At 39.9% G+C, this 18073-nt stretch overlaps 1 protein-coding gene across 1 annotated transcript in view; it reads right to left on the reverse strand.

Moving 5' to 3' along the window:
- FBXW11 (F-box and WD repeat domain containing 11) overlaps positions 1–17553 on the reverse strand; it is a 254405-nt gene extending 236852 nt beyond the window's left edge. The window contains exon 1 of the mRNA XM_007939767.2: positions 17509–17553. Within this exon, the coding sequence (XP_007937958.1) occupies positions 17509–17553 (45 nt within the window). The remainder of the gene's footprint in view (positions 1–17508) is intronic.
- Between the last annotated feature and the right edge of the window lie 520 nt (positions 17554–18073).

Here is an 18073-nt window from a genome sequence, read left to right on the forward strand (position 1 = left end):
AAAAAAAAAAAAAAAACTCTATAAGGGCTCAAGGAAACCCCAAACAGAATCAAGGAGAACATAGACAGTACCCTGGAAGAACTCCGGAAAACCATTCGAGAACACAATAACAAGATTAATACACAATCAGAACTCATACAAAAATAGCAGTTAGAAATCCAGAAGATGAATGCCCAAATTACAGAATTACACAACACAGTGAAAGCACAAAAGAAAAGGCTAGAGCTGGCTGAAGAACACATTTTCCAACTAGAAGATAAATCCCTAGACACTAGCCTGTATGAAGAAAAATCAGAACAAAGATTTAAGAGAAATGAAGAGAACCTAAGAGTTATATGAGACAACGTGAAAAGAAACAACACACACCTCACTGGAATTCCAGAAGAGGTGAAAAAACCACTGAGAAAACTGTGGAAGACATACTAACCGAAAATTTCCCCCATATCATGAAGGAAGAAAAGATACTTGTCCAAGAAGCTCAAAGAACCCCATACAAGATCGATCCCAAGAGAAAAACATATCATAATCAAACTCTCCAAAACCAAAGACAAAGAAACAAGTCTTGAGAGCTGCCCTGGACAAAAGAAATATTACTTGTAACAATCAAACACTTAGGCTGAGTTCTGATTACTTAGCAGAAACCATGCAGGCAAGAAGGCAATGGGACGGCATATATACAACACTGAAGGAAAAGAACTTCCAAGCAAGAATCCTATATCCAGCCAAACTGTCCATCAAACATGTGAGTAAAATCAAGACATTCTCAGACAAACAGAAATTAAGGGATTTTGTGAAAACCACACCATTCCTTAAAAAACTGCTTAAGGAAGTCCTACAAAGAGAGACCCCACAACAGAGAACAACAAAATCAGGACACATGACATCAACACTAAAACCAAATCAGAAACAGACGCTCAAAATAAGATCATAAAACATTGTATGGTAAAAAACAAGGAAGTCAATCTGCACATGACAGCAGCAACCAACCAAAGAGAGAGAATAAAAGTTCTAGGTATAAAACTGCCAAATGGAGAGGAAAATAGAACAATGTCCTCATAGAACAGATTGTTCCAAAAATATAGAGACAAGAATTCACTCCAAGGTAACCACAGAGAAAATTAACAATCACCCTAAGCAAACACAGAAGGAAGGAAAATATATGGGTTTAGTAAGCACAAAAGCAACAAGAAAGAAGAGAGGAAACACTTGACAACAAAATGAACTCAGTGCAGAAAAGTATATGGACCAAGAAAACTCCAACAACACGACAAAAAAACACAACAGAATGACAGCAATCAATGCATACCTATCACTAATTATACTCAATGTTAATGGACTAAATGCACCAATCAAAAGAAAGAGAGTGGCATAATGGATAAGAAAAGAAGATCCATCAATATGCTGCCTATAAGAGACCCACCTTAGACACAAAGATAAAAAGAAATTAAGGGGTGGAAAAAAATATATACCAAGCCAACGGTAACCAAAAAAGAGCAGGCAAGACAATATTAATTTCTGATAAAATAGACTTTAAGGTGAAAAACAACATAAGAGACAAAGAAGGTCACTATATAATGCTGAAAGGGTCAATTGACCAAGAAGACATTACAATAATAAATATCTATGCACCCAATGAAAGTGCTCCAAAATATGTGAAGCAAATACTAACTGAATTGAAAAGGAAAGTAGAAAACTCTACAATAGTAGTAGGGTAGGAGACTTTCACATACCACTTTCAAGGAGGGACAGATCAACTAGGAAAAAAACTCAATAAAGGTACAAAAGAACTCAACACAGCCAGCCAACTTGACCTCATAGACATATACAGAGCACTCCACCCAACAAAAGCACAATTCACATTCTTCCGCAGTGCACATGGATCATTCTCCAGAACAGATCATAAAACATAAAATTTTTTTAAGGACATAAAACAAACCTCAATCAATTCAAAAACACTGAAATACTACAAAGCATCTTCTCAGACCACAATGATGTAAAATTAGAAATTCACAATACGAACATCAAACATGTGGAAGTTGAACAACTCACTGCTCAAAACTATTGGGTAATAGGTGAAATTAAAAACTTCCTAGAAACAAATGAGAATGAAGATGCATCTTACCAAAACCTATGGGACACAGCAAAAGCAGTACTCAGAGGTCAGTTTATAGCAATAAATGCATACATCAAAAAGAAGAAAGAAACAAAATCAACACTCTAACCCATAAACTCCAACAATTAGATAAAGAACAACAAAAGAATCCTACAGTGTCTAGAAGTAAGGAAATAATAAAGATCAGAGCAGAAATAAACAAAACAGAAAACAAAAAAAAATAGAGAAAATCAACAGAACAAGAAGCTAGTTCTTATAAAAGATTAACAAAATTCACAAACCATTGGCAAATCTAACAAAAGAAAGAGAAGATACAAATTACTAGAATAGTAAACGAAAAGGGTGTCATCACAACAGAACCAACTGAAATAAGCTATTGACAGAATATTATGAAAAACTGTACTCTAACAGATTTGAGAACCTAGAAGAGTTGGACAAGTTTCTGGAATAACAAGTCCTACCTAAACTATGCCACTCAGATATGGAATACTTGAACAGACCCATAACAAAGGAAGAAATTGAATAGGTCATAAAAAAAAAACTTCCCACAAGAAAAAGTCGTAGCCCTGATGGCTTCACTGAAGAATTTTACCAAATATTCAGGGAAGAGTTGACACCTCTACTACTCAAGCTATTCCAGAACATAGAAAAAACTCATTCTATGAAACAAGCATAAAACTAATACCAAAACCAGGGAGAGACACCACTGAAAAGGAATACTACAGGCCAATATCCCTCATGAACATAGATGCAAAATTCTTCAACAAAATCCTGGCCAACAGAATCCAACAACATATCAAAATAATAATAATAATAATACATTCTGACCAAGTGGGATTCATATCTGGTATTCAAGGATGGTTCAACATCAGAAAAAAACAACCAATGTAATCCACCACACAAACAAACCAAAAGAACCATATGATTATACCAACTGACACAGTAAAGGCATGTGATAGAATACAACATCCATTCCTGTTCAGAACTCTCAGCAAAACAGATAACAGGGATAGAAGGGAAATTCCTCAACATAACAAAGGGCATATATGCAAAGTCAACAGCCAATATTATTATTAATGAAGAAAGATTCAAAGCATTCCCTTTATAAACAGGAACCAGATAGGGATGCCCTCTATCACCACTCCTATTTAAAACTGTGTTGGAAGTCCTAGCCAGGGCAATAAGGCAAGAAAGTGAAATGGAAGACATGAAAATTGTCAAAGAGAAAGTAAAGCTATCTCTATTTGCAGATGATATGATCCTATACATAGAAAACCCAAGAGACTCGGCAAAAAAACTACTGGAACTAAGAGAGAGGGTCAGCAAAGTGAAAGGATACAAGGTCAACATACAAAAATCAGTTGGATTCCTCTACACCAACAAAGAGACCTCTGAAAAAGAATTAAGGGAAACAATACCATTTACTATAGCTACTAAAAAGAGAAAATATCTAGGAATAACCAGAGACACAAAAGACCTACACAAAGAAAACTATAAAGCACTACTACAGGAGACAACAAGGGATCTAAATAAATGAAGAACCTGCCTTATTCATGAATAGGTAGACTCAATATTGTGAAAATGTAATACTACCTAAAGCCATCTACACATTCAATGCAATCCAGAGCCAGATACCAACAAAATTTTTTAAGGACATGGAAAAACAAATTTCTAACTTCATATGGAAAGAGACCTCAGATAAGCAAAGCACTACTGAAGAAGAAGAAGAAAGTGGGAGGTCTCACACTCCCGGATCTTATAACCTACTATACAGCCACAGTAGTCAAAACAGCACGGTATTGGTACAATGATAGACAGATAGACCAATGGAACAGAATTGAAAATCCAGAAATAGACCTATCCATCTACGGACAGCTGATCTTTGACAAAGGTCCAAAATCCATTAAATGGGGAAGAGTTGTTATTGTTGTTGTTATGTGCCATCTAGTCAGACCCAACTCATAGCGACCCCTCCTTGGGATTCCGAGGCAGTATCACTATGGGAGTAGATTGCCCCATCTTCCTTTCGAGGAGTGGCTGGTGGGTTTGAACCGCCAGCCTTCTGGTTAGCAGTCAAGTGCCTTAGCCACTATGCTACCAGAGCTCCCAATGGGGAAGAGACCCCCTCTTTAACAAGAGACCCCCTCTTTAACAAATAATGCTGGCAAAACTGATATCCACTTGCAGAAAAATGAAACAAGACGCATACCTTACCCCATCCACAAAACCAAACTCAAGCTGGATCAAAGACTTAAATGTAAAATCCAAAACTATAAAGCTCATCAAAGATAAAATAGGGGCAAATCTAGAAGCCCTAATTTATGATATATATAGACGATCCAACATAACCCAGAATGCACAGGAGAGAGAAGAGAAGCTAGATGACTGGAACCTTTTAAAAATTTAATGCTTATGTGCATCGAAAGACTTCGTCAAAAGGGTAAAAACCCACAGAATAGGAGAAAATATTTGCCTATGACATTTATGACAACGGACTTATCTCCAAAATCTATAGAAAACTTCAACAGCTCAACACCAAAAAGACAAATAACTCAACTCAAAAATAGGCAACAGACATGAACAGACACTTCACTAATGCTGACAGCCAACAAACACATGAGGAATTGCATGCAACCTTTAGTCATTAGAGAAATGCAAATCAAAACAACAATGTGGTATCATCTCACCCCAGCAATAATAGCAAAGTTCAACAGGACAGAAAATAACGAATGCTGGCAAGGTTGCAGAGAGATTAGAACTTTTACACACTGCTGGTGGGATTGTAAAATGGTACAACCATTGTGGCAAACGGTATGGTATTTCCTTAAAAAACTGAAAATAGAAATACCATTTGACACAGCAATTCCATTACTAGGAATATATGCTAAAGAAGTGAGAGGCAGGACACGAACAGACATACGCACACCTATGTTCATCGCAGCACAATTCAAAAAAGTCTACATAATGAGTGACTGAGCTATTTAAATAATCAATAAATACTAAGGAGGAACTGAGAGAAGATACAGGTTTGAGTTCACTAGTCCTAATGATACTTCTCTACAGTAGAAAGTACATTTTGACATTTAAATATATTGCCTCTCCTATACTTCTTAAATAACCTTTATATTTTTTGATAAGCTGACTAAAGATCTGGTTTTGACGCATGCAGGGTACCAGACACAAGTCACATACCATGCCAAGCAATAGGACCGCATATGTTCTTTGAGTCGAAACCCTTTGTAATTAACTGCACACTGCTCCTGCAGATAGGAATACAAACTTCAGCATATGTTGTAAGATGAAAAGAGCCAGACTTTGGGAACACACAGATCTAAGCTTAAAGCTTGGCCCTGCCATTTACCAAGCGCATTGTCCCTGGGCAACATGCATTTACTTAAGGCTTATGAGCTTCATTTTACTCATCTGCACAATTAAATAAGAAATACAGGTAAGGTGCTTATCAAACCCACTGCCACTAAGTCAATTCCAACTCATAGAGATCCTACAGGGCAGAGTAGAACTGACTCAGAGTTTCCAAGGCTGTAAGTCTTTACAAAAGCAGACTGCTTCATCTTTCTCCTGTAGAGCGGCTGGTGGGCCAAAAGAGCCAACTCCTGGTTAGCAGCCATGTACCTTAACAACCACTGCACCATCAGAGCTCCTGATGTCTACCATAAAACCGGAAAAAAAAAAAAAAAAAAAAACTCACTGACATCAAGTTGGATCCAACGCATAGCAGCCCCTCCTTGGGTTTCCGAGGCAATGTCACTACAGAAGTAGATTGTCCAATCTTCCTTCCGAGGAGTGGCTAATGGGTTTGAACCTCCAGCCTTCTGGTTAGTAGTCAAATGCCTTAGGCACTACGCCACCAGAGCTCCAGATGTCTACCATAGTGCAACAAGCAGTTGCTCAATGAACAGTTGCTACAGTTAGGAACCCTTCCTGAGAAGACCCTCCAAGAGTCCTAAGAATAAAAGACCACTACTTTACATGATAGCTACAAAAAACATTTTGACCATATATGAACTGTAAATCTTACGCAGTAATACCTCAAAATTACCATTTGCTTCCCATACTTTACAAGCTATTCCCCAAACAAAGTATCCTTATTTACCATATATATACTGTTGTTGCTGTTAGGTGCCACCGAGTTGGCTCTAATTCATAGTGACCTTCTGTACAACAGAGCAAAACACTGCCCATTCCTATGTCATCCTCAAAATCCGTGTTATGCTTGAGCCCATCACTGCAGGCACTGTATCAATCCATCTAGTTGAGGGTCTTCCCCTATTTTGTTGACCATCTATTTTATCAAGCAGGAGATCCTTCTTCCAGGACTGGCACCTTCTGACAACATGACCAAAGTAGGTGAGAAGAAGTCTGGCCATTCTCACTTCTAAAGAGCATTCCACACTTGATCTTAGCCAAAAGACCAAGAAGTGATGTCTAAGGAACATTCTGGCTGCACTTCTTACATCCTGTTAGACTATGATTATACACCATTTGGGCCTAATATAAAAATAACTGCACTTCTTACTCTGCAACCAAGTTTTTGCTAGCCATTCTGCCGTGTATGCCTTCATCCAAACTAGGCACAAATATCTAACATTGCTCCCTTTCTCTATTAATGGAAAAAGAAATAACTTTTTTTAAGTGTCTTTAAGTTAGTTGAGTTCCACAAAACAAAACCATACAGGGTAATTGCTTACCTGGAAAATATTTTGTACTTCAGATCCACCAATCCAGAATGAATGGGAGTATTCCCTTTCAGACTAGTCTGAGAAAAGACAGCGGTCAAGCATCTTCCAAGATTCTTTCCGTTTCCTGTATCCAGCTTTCTTCAACAAAATCCCAAACATGCACTTCGGTAACTGTTGAAAGACAGAAAGCAATCCATACACCCACCATGGCACCAGTGGCAAAGGACAGCCACCAAGATACGGAAGGGTCAATGGAGTGGTGGATCTGAGGCACAGGAAAAGTTACAACCCCTGAGTCAGGTATTTGACATAAAAGGTCTGCATCAACATTGCTCAACTGTGTGTTGCGAAAAGGATAAGAAAAGCTATACAGCAAAGAACAAAGCATCCATAATATTAATATTTACTCAAGATGACGAGCATGAAAGCAGTTAAAAACTTACCCTACCATCCGCACAAATTGACCCAGATTATTCAGCTACCATGAACTTCCTTATCCATTTTCTAAAACAGCTCCACCATTACTAAAATAGTTCATCAGCTAAAATTAATGGTATACCAAAACCAAACCCACTGCCGTCAAGTCAATTCCAACTCATTGCAACCTTACAGAACAGAGGAGAACTGCCCCCATAGAGTTCCCAAGACTGTAACAATCTTTACAGAAGCAGATTGCCACATCTTTCTCCCATGGAGCAACTGGTGGATTTGAACAAGCAACCTCCCAGTTTGCAGCCAAGTGCTTTAACCATTATGCCACCAGGGCTCCCAGATTATGGGAGGGCTCAAGTGTCTCCCAATAAAGCCATTTATTTAAGTATCTGAGAAATCTTCTTTTTTTTGGCTACATATAAGACATCAAATATACACTCCCCAAATCCTCTATCCTAAGCTGAAATAACAGTTTTAAACACATGATATAATTTAAACACAAACTTCTCATCCAATAAAGGCCAATCCCCCACAATGGCCAGTTATTTTCCAACTAACCAAACCACCAAACTCATTGCCGGCGAATCAGATGCGACTCACAGTGACCCCTCCTTGGGTTTTCAAGGCAGTATCAACATGGAAGTAGATTGCCCAACCTTCCTTCTGAGGAGTGGCTGGTGGATGTGAACCATCAGCCTTCTGACTAGCAGTCAAATGACTTAAGCACTACGCCACCAGAGCTCCTATTTCCCAACTAGACAAAATAATAAAAAACATTAATAAGTACTTTACTAAGTGACACCTTTAAATAAATAGGCCCAGTCCACATTACACCAATGTTCTTTCTCTGCCATACCAATTTTTTCATTAACTGTAAATTCTAAGCAAACTGGGCAAGTGAAAAAGGCATTCAAAAGGATAACAGATAAAAACTTAAAAATCAAAAGACTCTGAACTAATTTGCACATTAATTTGCTATTTCCTCAATTGCCACACTGCCAAAATGTCCCTGGCAGTAATTACTACCTCTATTAAAGGACTACTAATGAGCCAGGCCCTTTACATTCATTACCTGTATTTAATTCTCAGAAAAGATGAGCAGAAAGAAACTTGCCCAAAGCCCCACATCTACTATGCAGTACAGCCCATGCATACCCTTGTCAAGGAATTCTGCTGTCTCCTAAGTACAAGGGTCAGAAAGGCCCTGATTTCTGGGTCAGGAGAATCTAAACTTCACTCTCAAAGTCCTAAATAAATTAACATCAAAATGGAGAACTATAGTAGTAATCTGGTAAGAGTAAATACTTCAGCATACCTGAATTAAAACACAATCCAACCAGTTGAACCATCCTTAAAGGCTAACTCCCTAGATCTTGTCACTTAAAGCATTTTGTCAACAAAGAGTCAAGCAATTCTAAGGCTTACAATGTTAATATTGAAACAAAACACATTGTAATGGTGCTCAAAAAATCTTTGTACTTACCAGCAAAGACTATGTATGATCTAAAATCTCTAAAACTCACTGCTGTCATTTCTGACTCACAGCGACCCCTCCTTGGCTCTGAGGCGAAGCAGTATCACTACGGAAGTAGATTGCCCAATCTTCCTGCCGAGGGGTGGCTGGTGGGTTTGAACCGCCAGCCTTCTGGTTAGCCAATGTCTTAAGCCCTACACCACTAGAGCTCCCCCATATCTATGATAAAGAATCTTAAATTCAACTGAAACCAACCAAGGCATTTTAAAATTCTAAGATTTGTTAATAATAGTCCATCCAAATCAAACTCACTGCCCTGGAGTCATTCTGACTCAAAGGACCCTATAGGACAAAGTAGAACTGCCCCAAGGGTTTCCAAGTCTGTAAATCTTTACAGAAACAAATTACCACATTTTTCTCCCATGTAATAGTACACAGGCAATGACTAAAGTTGTTGATTTTTCACATTGTAGGCAAAGCAACTGAAGAAACCGAAATAACAGTCTATGATTAATCTTAGACAATAGGATAGAAATGTTTTTAATATTCAAAAGTTAAAAAGATCACATAAGTAAACTCTCAAGCAAATAATGAGTGCTCTAGTTTTTCCCATTAGTGATACTACTCTGGAGCCTAAGAATAAACTGAGAACCCTCTTTCAACAAGAGTAGTTGGTGAGCTATGTCTAGTAGCTAACTGCTAAAGCAACACTCTGCTTTTCAAAGTATAACTTACTCTTAAAACCAAAGTACAGAACAAATCATAGCAAAACACAACTACTTTATTAATTTCTGGATCTCTTGAATCCACAACCCTTTCTCTGTTGTCAGCTGCTATCCAGTCACCCATGACTCACAGCAACCACCTGCACAACTAAACAAAATACTGCCAAGTCCTGCACCATCACCATGATCGGTAGTAGATCCAACAACTGTGGTTCAATAGAGTTTTTATTGCTAATTTTCAGAAGAACATCATCAGGCCTTTCTTCCTAGTGTACCCTTAGTCTGGAAGATCCACTGAAACCTGTTCAGCATCGTAGCAACATGTAAGCCTCCAAAGACAGATGGGTGATGGTTGTACCATGAGGTCCACTGGCTATGAATCAAATCCCAGTCTCCAACATGGAAGGCGAGACTTCTACCACTGAGTACTAGAGGGTTTAATTTACTCCCTTCCCTTCAAATAAATATATATTGCATACCTCGTAGGTGGCAGGCCTTATGCTAGAGATACAAAGGTTAATATATGCCACACCAGTGTCAAGACTAAGTTCTTTCTCTCCTCTGTCCCTTTCTCTGAGTCTCTCAAACAGTCATTTCGCAGAATCAACACATATCTTATTAGTTCCCAAAACTGGTTAAATGTTCTCAACACAATGCTTTAAAAAAATTAAAAATTACTTAAGTTCCCTTTTACCAAAAATAGAGCGCTCATTTTTTGTTTCCCCTTCAGTGGACTGGAGGCTTTCTATTAGAGAATGGCTTCCTATATTCATTATACTTTTATTTCTCCATCTCTCTACTCACAAACAGAAACATTTTTTCCATTTTTCATGTTAATGTCCCACTGTTTCTAATTCACAGCTTACCATTATGTGAAGGTCTTCATTAGTGACTAACCCTGAGAGGGAATTTCCTAAAAAGGCTTCCTGCTGACATCACAGAACGCAATCTTTGAGTTTCATTCAAACAATAAATAAGATACAGGTTAGAGACACCCTACTGGATTGTCAGGTCTTCCTAGTCTGTCTCTCACTTGCCTACAAAGATGAACTTCCTGTTAAGCAATTGTGATCAGCAGAAACTTAACAGAAGGTACCCTGCATGTTCTTGACCAACAAGTTTTTTCTCCTTTTGTCAACTAATTCAATGAAAACAATACAGCTCAGGAGGAAATCTACTGATACTGTTATTCTGTTGAAGCTTAAAATTATCAGCTTTGCTTCAAAAATAAGAACTCAAAAATCGTAATTTCCCATCTAAACTTAACAAATCAAACATAAATCACAAGGCTCAATGTCAATATGAACTAAATCACTAATCTTTTTTTATCATGATTCTGTACTTCAAACAGGGCACAGGTCTAATTATGCCAAATTGGTAGTTCATGGTACCTTTAATAGGATCTCCTGGATTTTTCAAGACAGTACACTGATTCTATATAATTTCATCATTTCTCCCAAAGAAGGCTCATTTGGGAGCTCAGGTGGCACAGTGCCTAAGGCATCTGACTGCTAACCAGAAGGCTAGCAGTTCAAACCCTATAGGCACTCCTCGGAAGGAATGCTAGGCAATCTACTTCTGTAGTGATGTTGTTGTTGTTGCTGTTAATGTGCCGTGGAGTCTGCCTCGGAAATCCAAGGAGGGGTCGCTACCAGTAGGATCTGACTCAACGGCAGTGAGTTTGGTTTTGGTTTAAAAGCAATTTTAGACTTACATAAAGCTACACAAATACATCTAACAACTCAGGGGGGAAGAATGAAAACCTTTCTTACACCATCTGTCTTGATGTTGTGTGACAAAACATGGTCCATGTACTTGTGGGGAAAGTTCGCACAGCAAGCATTTGCTGGGAGACAAGTCTCTACAAGGTCCTCTCACACATCTCTCATATAATTATCCCAACACCCCAGAGCAAGACATGCATTATTTACAAATAATGAAACCATAACTCAGAAAAGTTAACTTTCTTAAGGTCACACAGACAGCAAGTGATAATGCTGGGATATAAACTCACACTAAAGCCCATGCCCTTTCTATTAAATCCTGTTTTATTAAAGTCATAGAACCCAATTAGCAAAATCACACCAACAGCTATAAAAGGAATTTGTTTTCCTAAATACTTTGCTATCAACCATCCTCCAGGATCTATGTATATTAATCTGTATATATGGAAAAGTCTGTAGATAATGGTTAAAATGTCTATGGGTGTCCTATGTGCCATATACCATCTCTCCCTACTCTGCCCCATCACCAGTTTTTCTCCTCTATGCATCTTCGCCATTGTCTCAGAGGCATCATTATGACATCTTAAAAAGGTCACAGTATTTAAAAAAAAAAAAGTAACATTAATCAATAAGAATCTATTGAATACCCATTAGCAAGGCATTGTGAAGGATTCAAAGGACAATCAGATACAGCCTCTAGAAGGCAAGCTGAGACTTGATCACAAACTCTTATAATTATACAGGGAAAGCCTGGCAAATCTCACAAGAATTAAGATCAGGGTACTGTGAGAACTAGGGGTGTGAGTATGATTTTCCAGAAAAGAGGATGGTTAAGGTACAGGCAATAATGTGTGAAATCAACAGGAAAATTCAACTCAGCATTTCCAGAACACCTAATACAAGAAGGCACTGTGTATGCAAAGGAGTTATATGTCATAGGAAAAATAGTAAGGCCCAATCCCTTCCCTCAAAGAGTTTATCATTTAATAGGGGAGAAAAACAGGTAACTATCATACAATCCTGGAATGTGTTAAGTGCCAAAATAGAAATGCAAAGTGGCAGAATTCATTCATTTAACAATGAGTATCATGTATACAGTGCTATAAATATAAAAACAAGTTGGTATCTACCAACAAAACATAAAAGAGATAGCATCTGAATTGTTTTGAGGTTGGATAGCGCTTTATCATGCAGAGCAAACAGGATTGCTGAGCTCTGACCTAAACCAATTTGCCCAGACAGTCAACTATTAGATCCCTTGGGTAAATATCAATAGCCTTCAATAAATAGGCTTAAGGCAGTTCATATTAGTGGCGACAGAGGAGATAGTGTCAACAGAATTTGAAAAACCATGGTCCTCCATGCTTTGCCTGGCATATAGAGTAAGTGAAGAAAGGGAATGGAAAAGCAAGAGGAAAAAAAAAACCCTGCCATTGAGTCGATTCTGACTCACAGCGACCCCCTTTGGGTTTCCAAGGTGGTAAATCTTTACAGAAGTAGATTGCCCAGTCTTCCTTCTGAGGAGCAGCTGGTGGGTTTGAACCTCCAGCTTTCTGATTAGCAAGTCAAATGCCTCAAGCACTACACCACCAGAGCTCCTTGGAAAAGCCAGAAGTGGGGCTGAACTCAGAATCACTTGTTGTTGTTATTGTTGTTGTTACGCGCTATGGAGTCAGACCCTACTCATAGCAACCCCTCCATTGGTTTCCGAGGCGGTATCACTACTGAAGTAGATTGCCCAACCTTCCTTCCAAGGAGTGGCTGGTGGCTTTGAACCACCAGCCTTCTGGTTAACAGTCAAGTACCTTAGGCTCTACACTACCAGAGCTCCTTTAGAATCACTAGGACCTGAAATGCTTACTTTCTCTTTAAGTACAAGTAGTATCACAAGGTGAAATCTAAGATCCCAAGGATCTCACAGAGCAGAAACCCACAGGAATGTATATGCTGGTCTGTGAAGCTGGGTAGAGGGCTAGTGATTCATCTGTGCTGGCTCTCTTCGTTTTCAGAAAACAAACAGCAGCAGTCTGGAGCCAAGAATGCCAACAGTCTATGCAGGAACACGTCAAATCTGAAATGACATCCAACCTACTTCAAAACAAGTTGGTGTCAAATTGATTTTGACTCATGGCAACCCCTGGTATTAAGAGTAGAACCATGCCTCATAAGGCTTTCAAGAAGCCGATCATCAGGCCTTTCTTCCAAAGCACATCTGGGTAGGTTCAAACTACCAACCTTTCCATTAGTAGGTGAACGTTTAACCATCTGCACTATCCAGGGATTCCTACTCCAAGAACAGAGACAAAAATTGAGGCAGGTCAATGAGGTCTGTAAACACATAGGTGGTTTATTTAATTTAAAGTAGTGTCTATTTAGTCTGCATTTGGTAAACTAGCACACCATTAGATGGAGATAAGGACAAGTAATGGTAGCAAAGAAAGATCCAATTTCTTGAGTAAACAATTCCACTTATCAGGCTCAAGAAGTCAATAAGAGGAAGGAAAAAAAAAGATTCAAAAAAGGAAAAATGTCCAGTTAACTTCACTTGTCAGTTTTTTCATCTCCTTGGCCTTGTGGCCTGCCTCTAGTTCAACAGCTCTAAAAATAGCATTTATACCACACCTTCTTAATAAGGTCCAATGTATTTTACCTATATCCATTCAAGTGATATAGCCACTTAGTGATAATACAGGAAAGGAAATGACTCATGCAAGGACACTTGGCAAATAAGAATCATTCAATAACTAACAATAGAGTATAAACTGCACATTAATTTTGTAATGGGGGGAGATGTAAACATACCCATAGAGGGGCAAGATTACTTTTCCTAAGCTTTTAATATCTACTCCTTATTGACCCATGTCACTGTAGTTTTGTGTATTTCACCATACATAAATTATGTTGTTGTTGTTGTTGTTAGGTGCCAAGTCAGACCTGACTCATAGCGACCCCTCCTTGGGTATCACTAGGGAAGTAGATTGCCCCATCTTCCTTCCGAGGAGTGGCTGCTGGGTTTGAACCGCCAGCCTTCTGGTTAGCAGTCAAGTGCCTTAGGCACTACGCTACCAGAGCTCCCACATAAATTATATTTAAATAAAACGTATTTTAAAAAAAAAAAAAAAGTCTACTCCTGTTACCTTCTAACAGGGAGGACTAACCATCTTTCTCTTTCAATCAGCAGCTCTGTGAGTACTCCCTAGTGATGAGTGTCTGGGCATCAACTCATATTCCTACCTCAAAAATTAATAAATATCATGTGATATACAATGTATGGTTTTCAATGTTTCTAATGAAATCCACTGCACTAGTCATGGCCTGGTGAACGTTGTGTTATTTTTAAAATGGATTACTACTTTTCTATGTCATTAACTAAAAAACTGATTTTACCAAAATCAGAAGTTTAAAACCAGGCCCACAGACAAGGTACAGCACTGGGCCTATACAAAGCCATAAACATCATTTGGTAGTTAAATTACCCACCATCAGCACTTGTAAAATCAGCTGCCTCAATCAAGAGTTTATAGTCTTTATTAAAGTCTGAACCCTATGCAGTAGGTCAATTAGAGAAGTATGCTACTGTGTGTGTAAGCCTCACACAGGCACAGGAGTCACAACAAGGATTAAATTAAATGTGAAGATTTAACTATTCTATTATCACAGGCTTTATGTGCTAGTCAATTTATCAAAAGTGCAAGAAAGAAAGCAGAGGGATGAAGATTAAGAAATGGAGAGACCTACAAAGTCTGTTTGCTCCTTTTAATACAGCACGTTCTGGAATATCAGATGGAAGTTACCTTGTTAATTATGTACTGAGCTGGTACAGGCAGCACAATCACAAATATCTGAGTATTGAAGCTGACTCACAAAATCTAAAAATATTTCATGCTTTTAGGCTTTCAAAATATCATTAATTTAACTCCTTCCCCTCTTTCAATCATTTTAAAACCAATATAAAAAATATTTTTAACCTAGCTCTAGAAACTGTTACTAAAATGCAGTGGATACAGAAAGCCACATGCAATTAGATTTTAAGGCATTATCATTCCTACATTTGATCCTGGGGTTTACTCAATCAGCAGTTAAACACTGTGCTATCTACTACAGTAAAGTAGATGAATACATGTTTATAAGAAGGGTTAAGTCTTAACTGATAATCCCTTTCAGGGATTATTAAAATTCTTACATGAAAAGCCATTTTAAAATTGATCATAATTACTAAATTCTCCATTACATTTTCTAAGAATTCCAATTTATTGTGTCCTTGAAAGGCTGAAATCTCTTTTCAGATGCAGTATCAAACTTTTTATGCTATGAGCACAGGAAGGAAGGAAATTTAGGATCAGGATTTTCTTTTTCTAAAAAAAAAGCCATGCACTCTAAACCAAGTAATTGGGTCTTCCTGTATTTCTTTCAATTCCTTTGAAAATAAAGACATTTTAATTATTTTTTAAGTGAACAGAAAAAGAAGGAGCTCAGACTAGCCAATTTCAAAGCGGTCCCAGGTTACAAGCTTTCAATATGAAGTATTTCTCCAGTTGTAAATATGTATTGCATAACTACATTTTTAAGAACATGTAGTATACAAGTAATTTCTGTAATTTCAATCAAGATATTTTACCAAAATAATTCACCACAAAAGTTACAGAATATCGAAGGCTTAACTACAATGATTTGATAAATTATGCTGAAAAGGAAAAAGCACTCAGTAAGTGACAATAAAATAAAACCCAACTGACAGTATCCCTTTGAAAACAACCATACACCTACCAAAAAAAAAAAAAAATCAGAAACTACCCGACTTTTGTTTCTCTAGTTTTCAAGAATGCTGAGGAAGTCTAGTTCTGTGAATTATGCAAAGGACAGCAAATATTAAGCTGCCTCTGCTACTGTACTTCCATTTTTAAAACATGCATCCTAACTCCCCAGATACCATCATCCACAGAAACCATGAGGCTATCCAACAGACTTTCAGTGTTACCATTTATTATTTATAGCATTAAATGGGGGAAGTGGCTCTGATGTCACCGACCCTACCCAGAATCACTGACTCAATAAACATTTCCACACTGGAGAAAATCTGACTAGGAAAACATTTTGCTGGGTTAACTACATTCTTTCACCTTTCCTCCCAACCATGGGGTAGAAGTTGTTACTATGTTAGGAGAGATACAATGAAACTGTCAAGGTTTCCACAGGAAGAAACACCGGGCATGTCCATTTGCTAAGGCAAAGACTTCCTCTCCCCAACTCTCCAGAGCCCAGTTTGATTTTCCTAATGTTCAAACTGGTAATATAATACTTGCCATATTTTATTTCTTCCACCAAGTCATCCACCGATTAGCAAATTCCTCACTTCTACTAGACATTCTCTCGTGGTCCCCTTTCTAAAAGCCCCTTCTGGCTCCAAGTCCTAAGGCGGAAGGGGGTTGGGGATATCCGTGGATCAGGCAAACTGGCCTGGCTGCCCATGGTTTCTAACAGAAAAGTGATCACTTCTCCAGGGGCCAAGGGCCAACGACTCTTTTTTTTCTTTTTTTGAAGAGAAAGAACTGGCGACTGGGATAAGGACGATCCCTCCTCCCCAATTTCACAAAGTAGCTCCGGAAAACATGAAGTTACAGTTTCCCTTTCCTGGGGACAGAATCCAGAATACCTGGGGCCTGGCTAAGCAAACATCCCTCTCGGCCCGGTAAGAAACCCTTTGTCCGAGAAGCCGGACCACAGTGGCCCGGGAAAGAGGCCGCCTATCCGTCACAGCCTCAAACCCGAGGGCTCCCCACCACCCCCACCACCCCAGCCCTGTAAGGCCTATCCGGGGATCCACACAGCCCCAGGTTGGAAACAGGGTGCTGAAAACACTCCTAGGAAGCGGAGGCCGCGGCGGCCCTAATCATCTCTTCCGTACCCCCTCCCACTACCACCTCATTCGGACTGAGTGGGGCTTGCAAGCGTGGTGCGGGCCTGGGCCAGAGAAACAGAAGGAAAAATAAAATAAAACGCCTTCCAAGAAGAGAATGAGACGCTAGAGCGACTGGTGTGAGCTAAGGCCAGAGAATAAACGAGCGAGGGTCATTCCAGAGATGGGCCCGGAGACCGGACGGGGCAAGAGGAGGGGAGAGAACTGAGGGGAACGGAGTGGGCCGGACCATATCTGGCCTTAGATCTCGAGGGATCCACAGGAGCTGCGCCGGGCCCGAAGCCAGGGAAGGCGGGAGGCCCAGGTCGGGGCCGAGACGACGGGGAAGGGCCAGGGCCGGCCTCGCGCCGGACGTTGAGATGGGCAGGCCCGTCCTGTGGACGGACGGACGGAAGAACGGACGGTCCAGCGGGCCGCACTCACCATGAGCTCGATGGTCTTGTCCTCAATTACCGAGTCGGGCTCCATGGCGGCCCCGGCGGCCCCGCCTCGCTCTCCCCGCGCAGTAGCGAACGGCCCCGGCGGAGGAGGCAACGGCGGAGGCGGCAGAGGCGGAGGCGTCTATCGCACCCACTGTAGCTGCCAGCCCGCCCGGGCCGCCGGCAGCTCCGCCCTCCCCCTCAGCGAACGCAGTACGCAGAGTAGGGACTACAGCTCCCAGCAGGCGCCGCGGCCCCCGCAGAGCGTTATGGGAAAAGGAAGCTACACCAAGCCAATCTTTCTTGGCAGCCAGAAACTAAATTCTGGACTGGAAGTAGCACGGGACTGTGAATGCGAAAGGTACAGACCTGAAGAATTAAGGGATCGCTCAAGGTAGAGCCTCAGGAACGCCACGACTACATATCCCAGAAAGCCCTGCGCGCAGGCTCTTCTTCCGGCTAGTTTCTCCCGACTTCCTGACAGACGAAGGCTGCCCAGACCCAGACGGAAACTCCGAGGCACCTCCTCACATGTCAGAGATCCTGCGTGTGCGGCCGATTTCCGCACA

Source organism: Orycteropus afer, unplaced genomic scaffold (genome assembly GCF_000298275.1).
Source record: "Orycteropus afer afer isolate SDZICR_OR568_19922 unplaced genomic scaffold, OryAfe1.0 scaffold00062, whole genome shotgun sequence".
NCBI lineage: Eukaryota > Metazoa > Chordata > Mammalia > Tubulidentata > Orycteropodidae > Orycteropus > Orycteropus afer.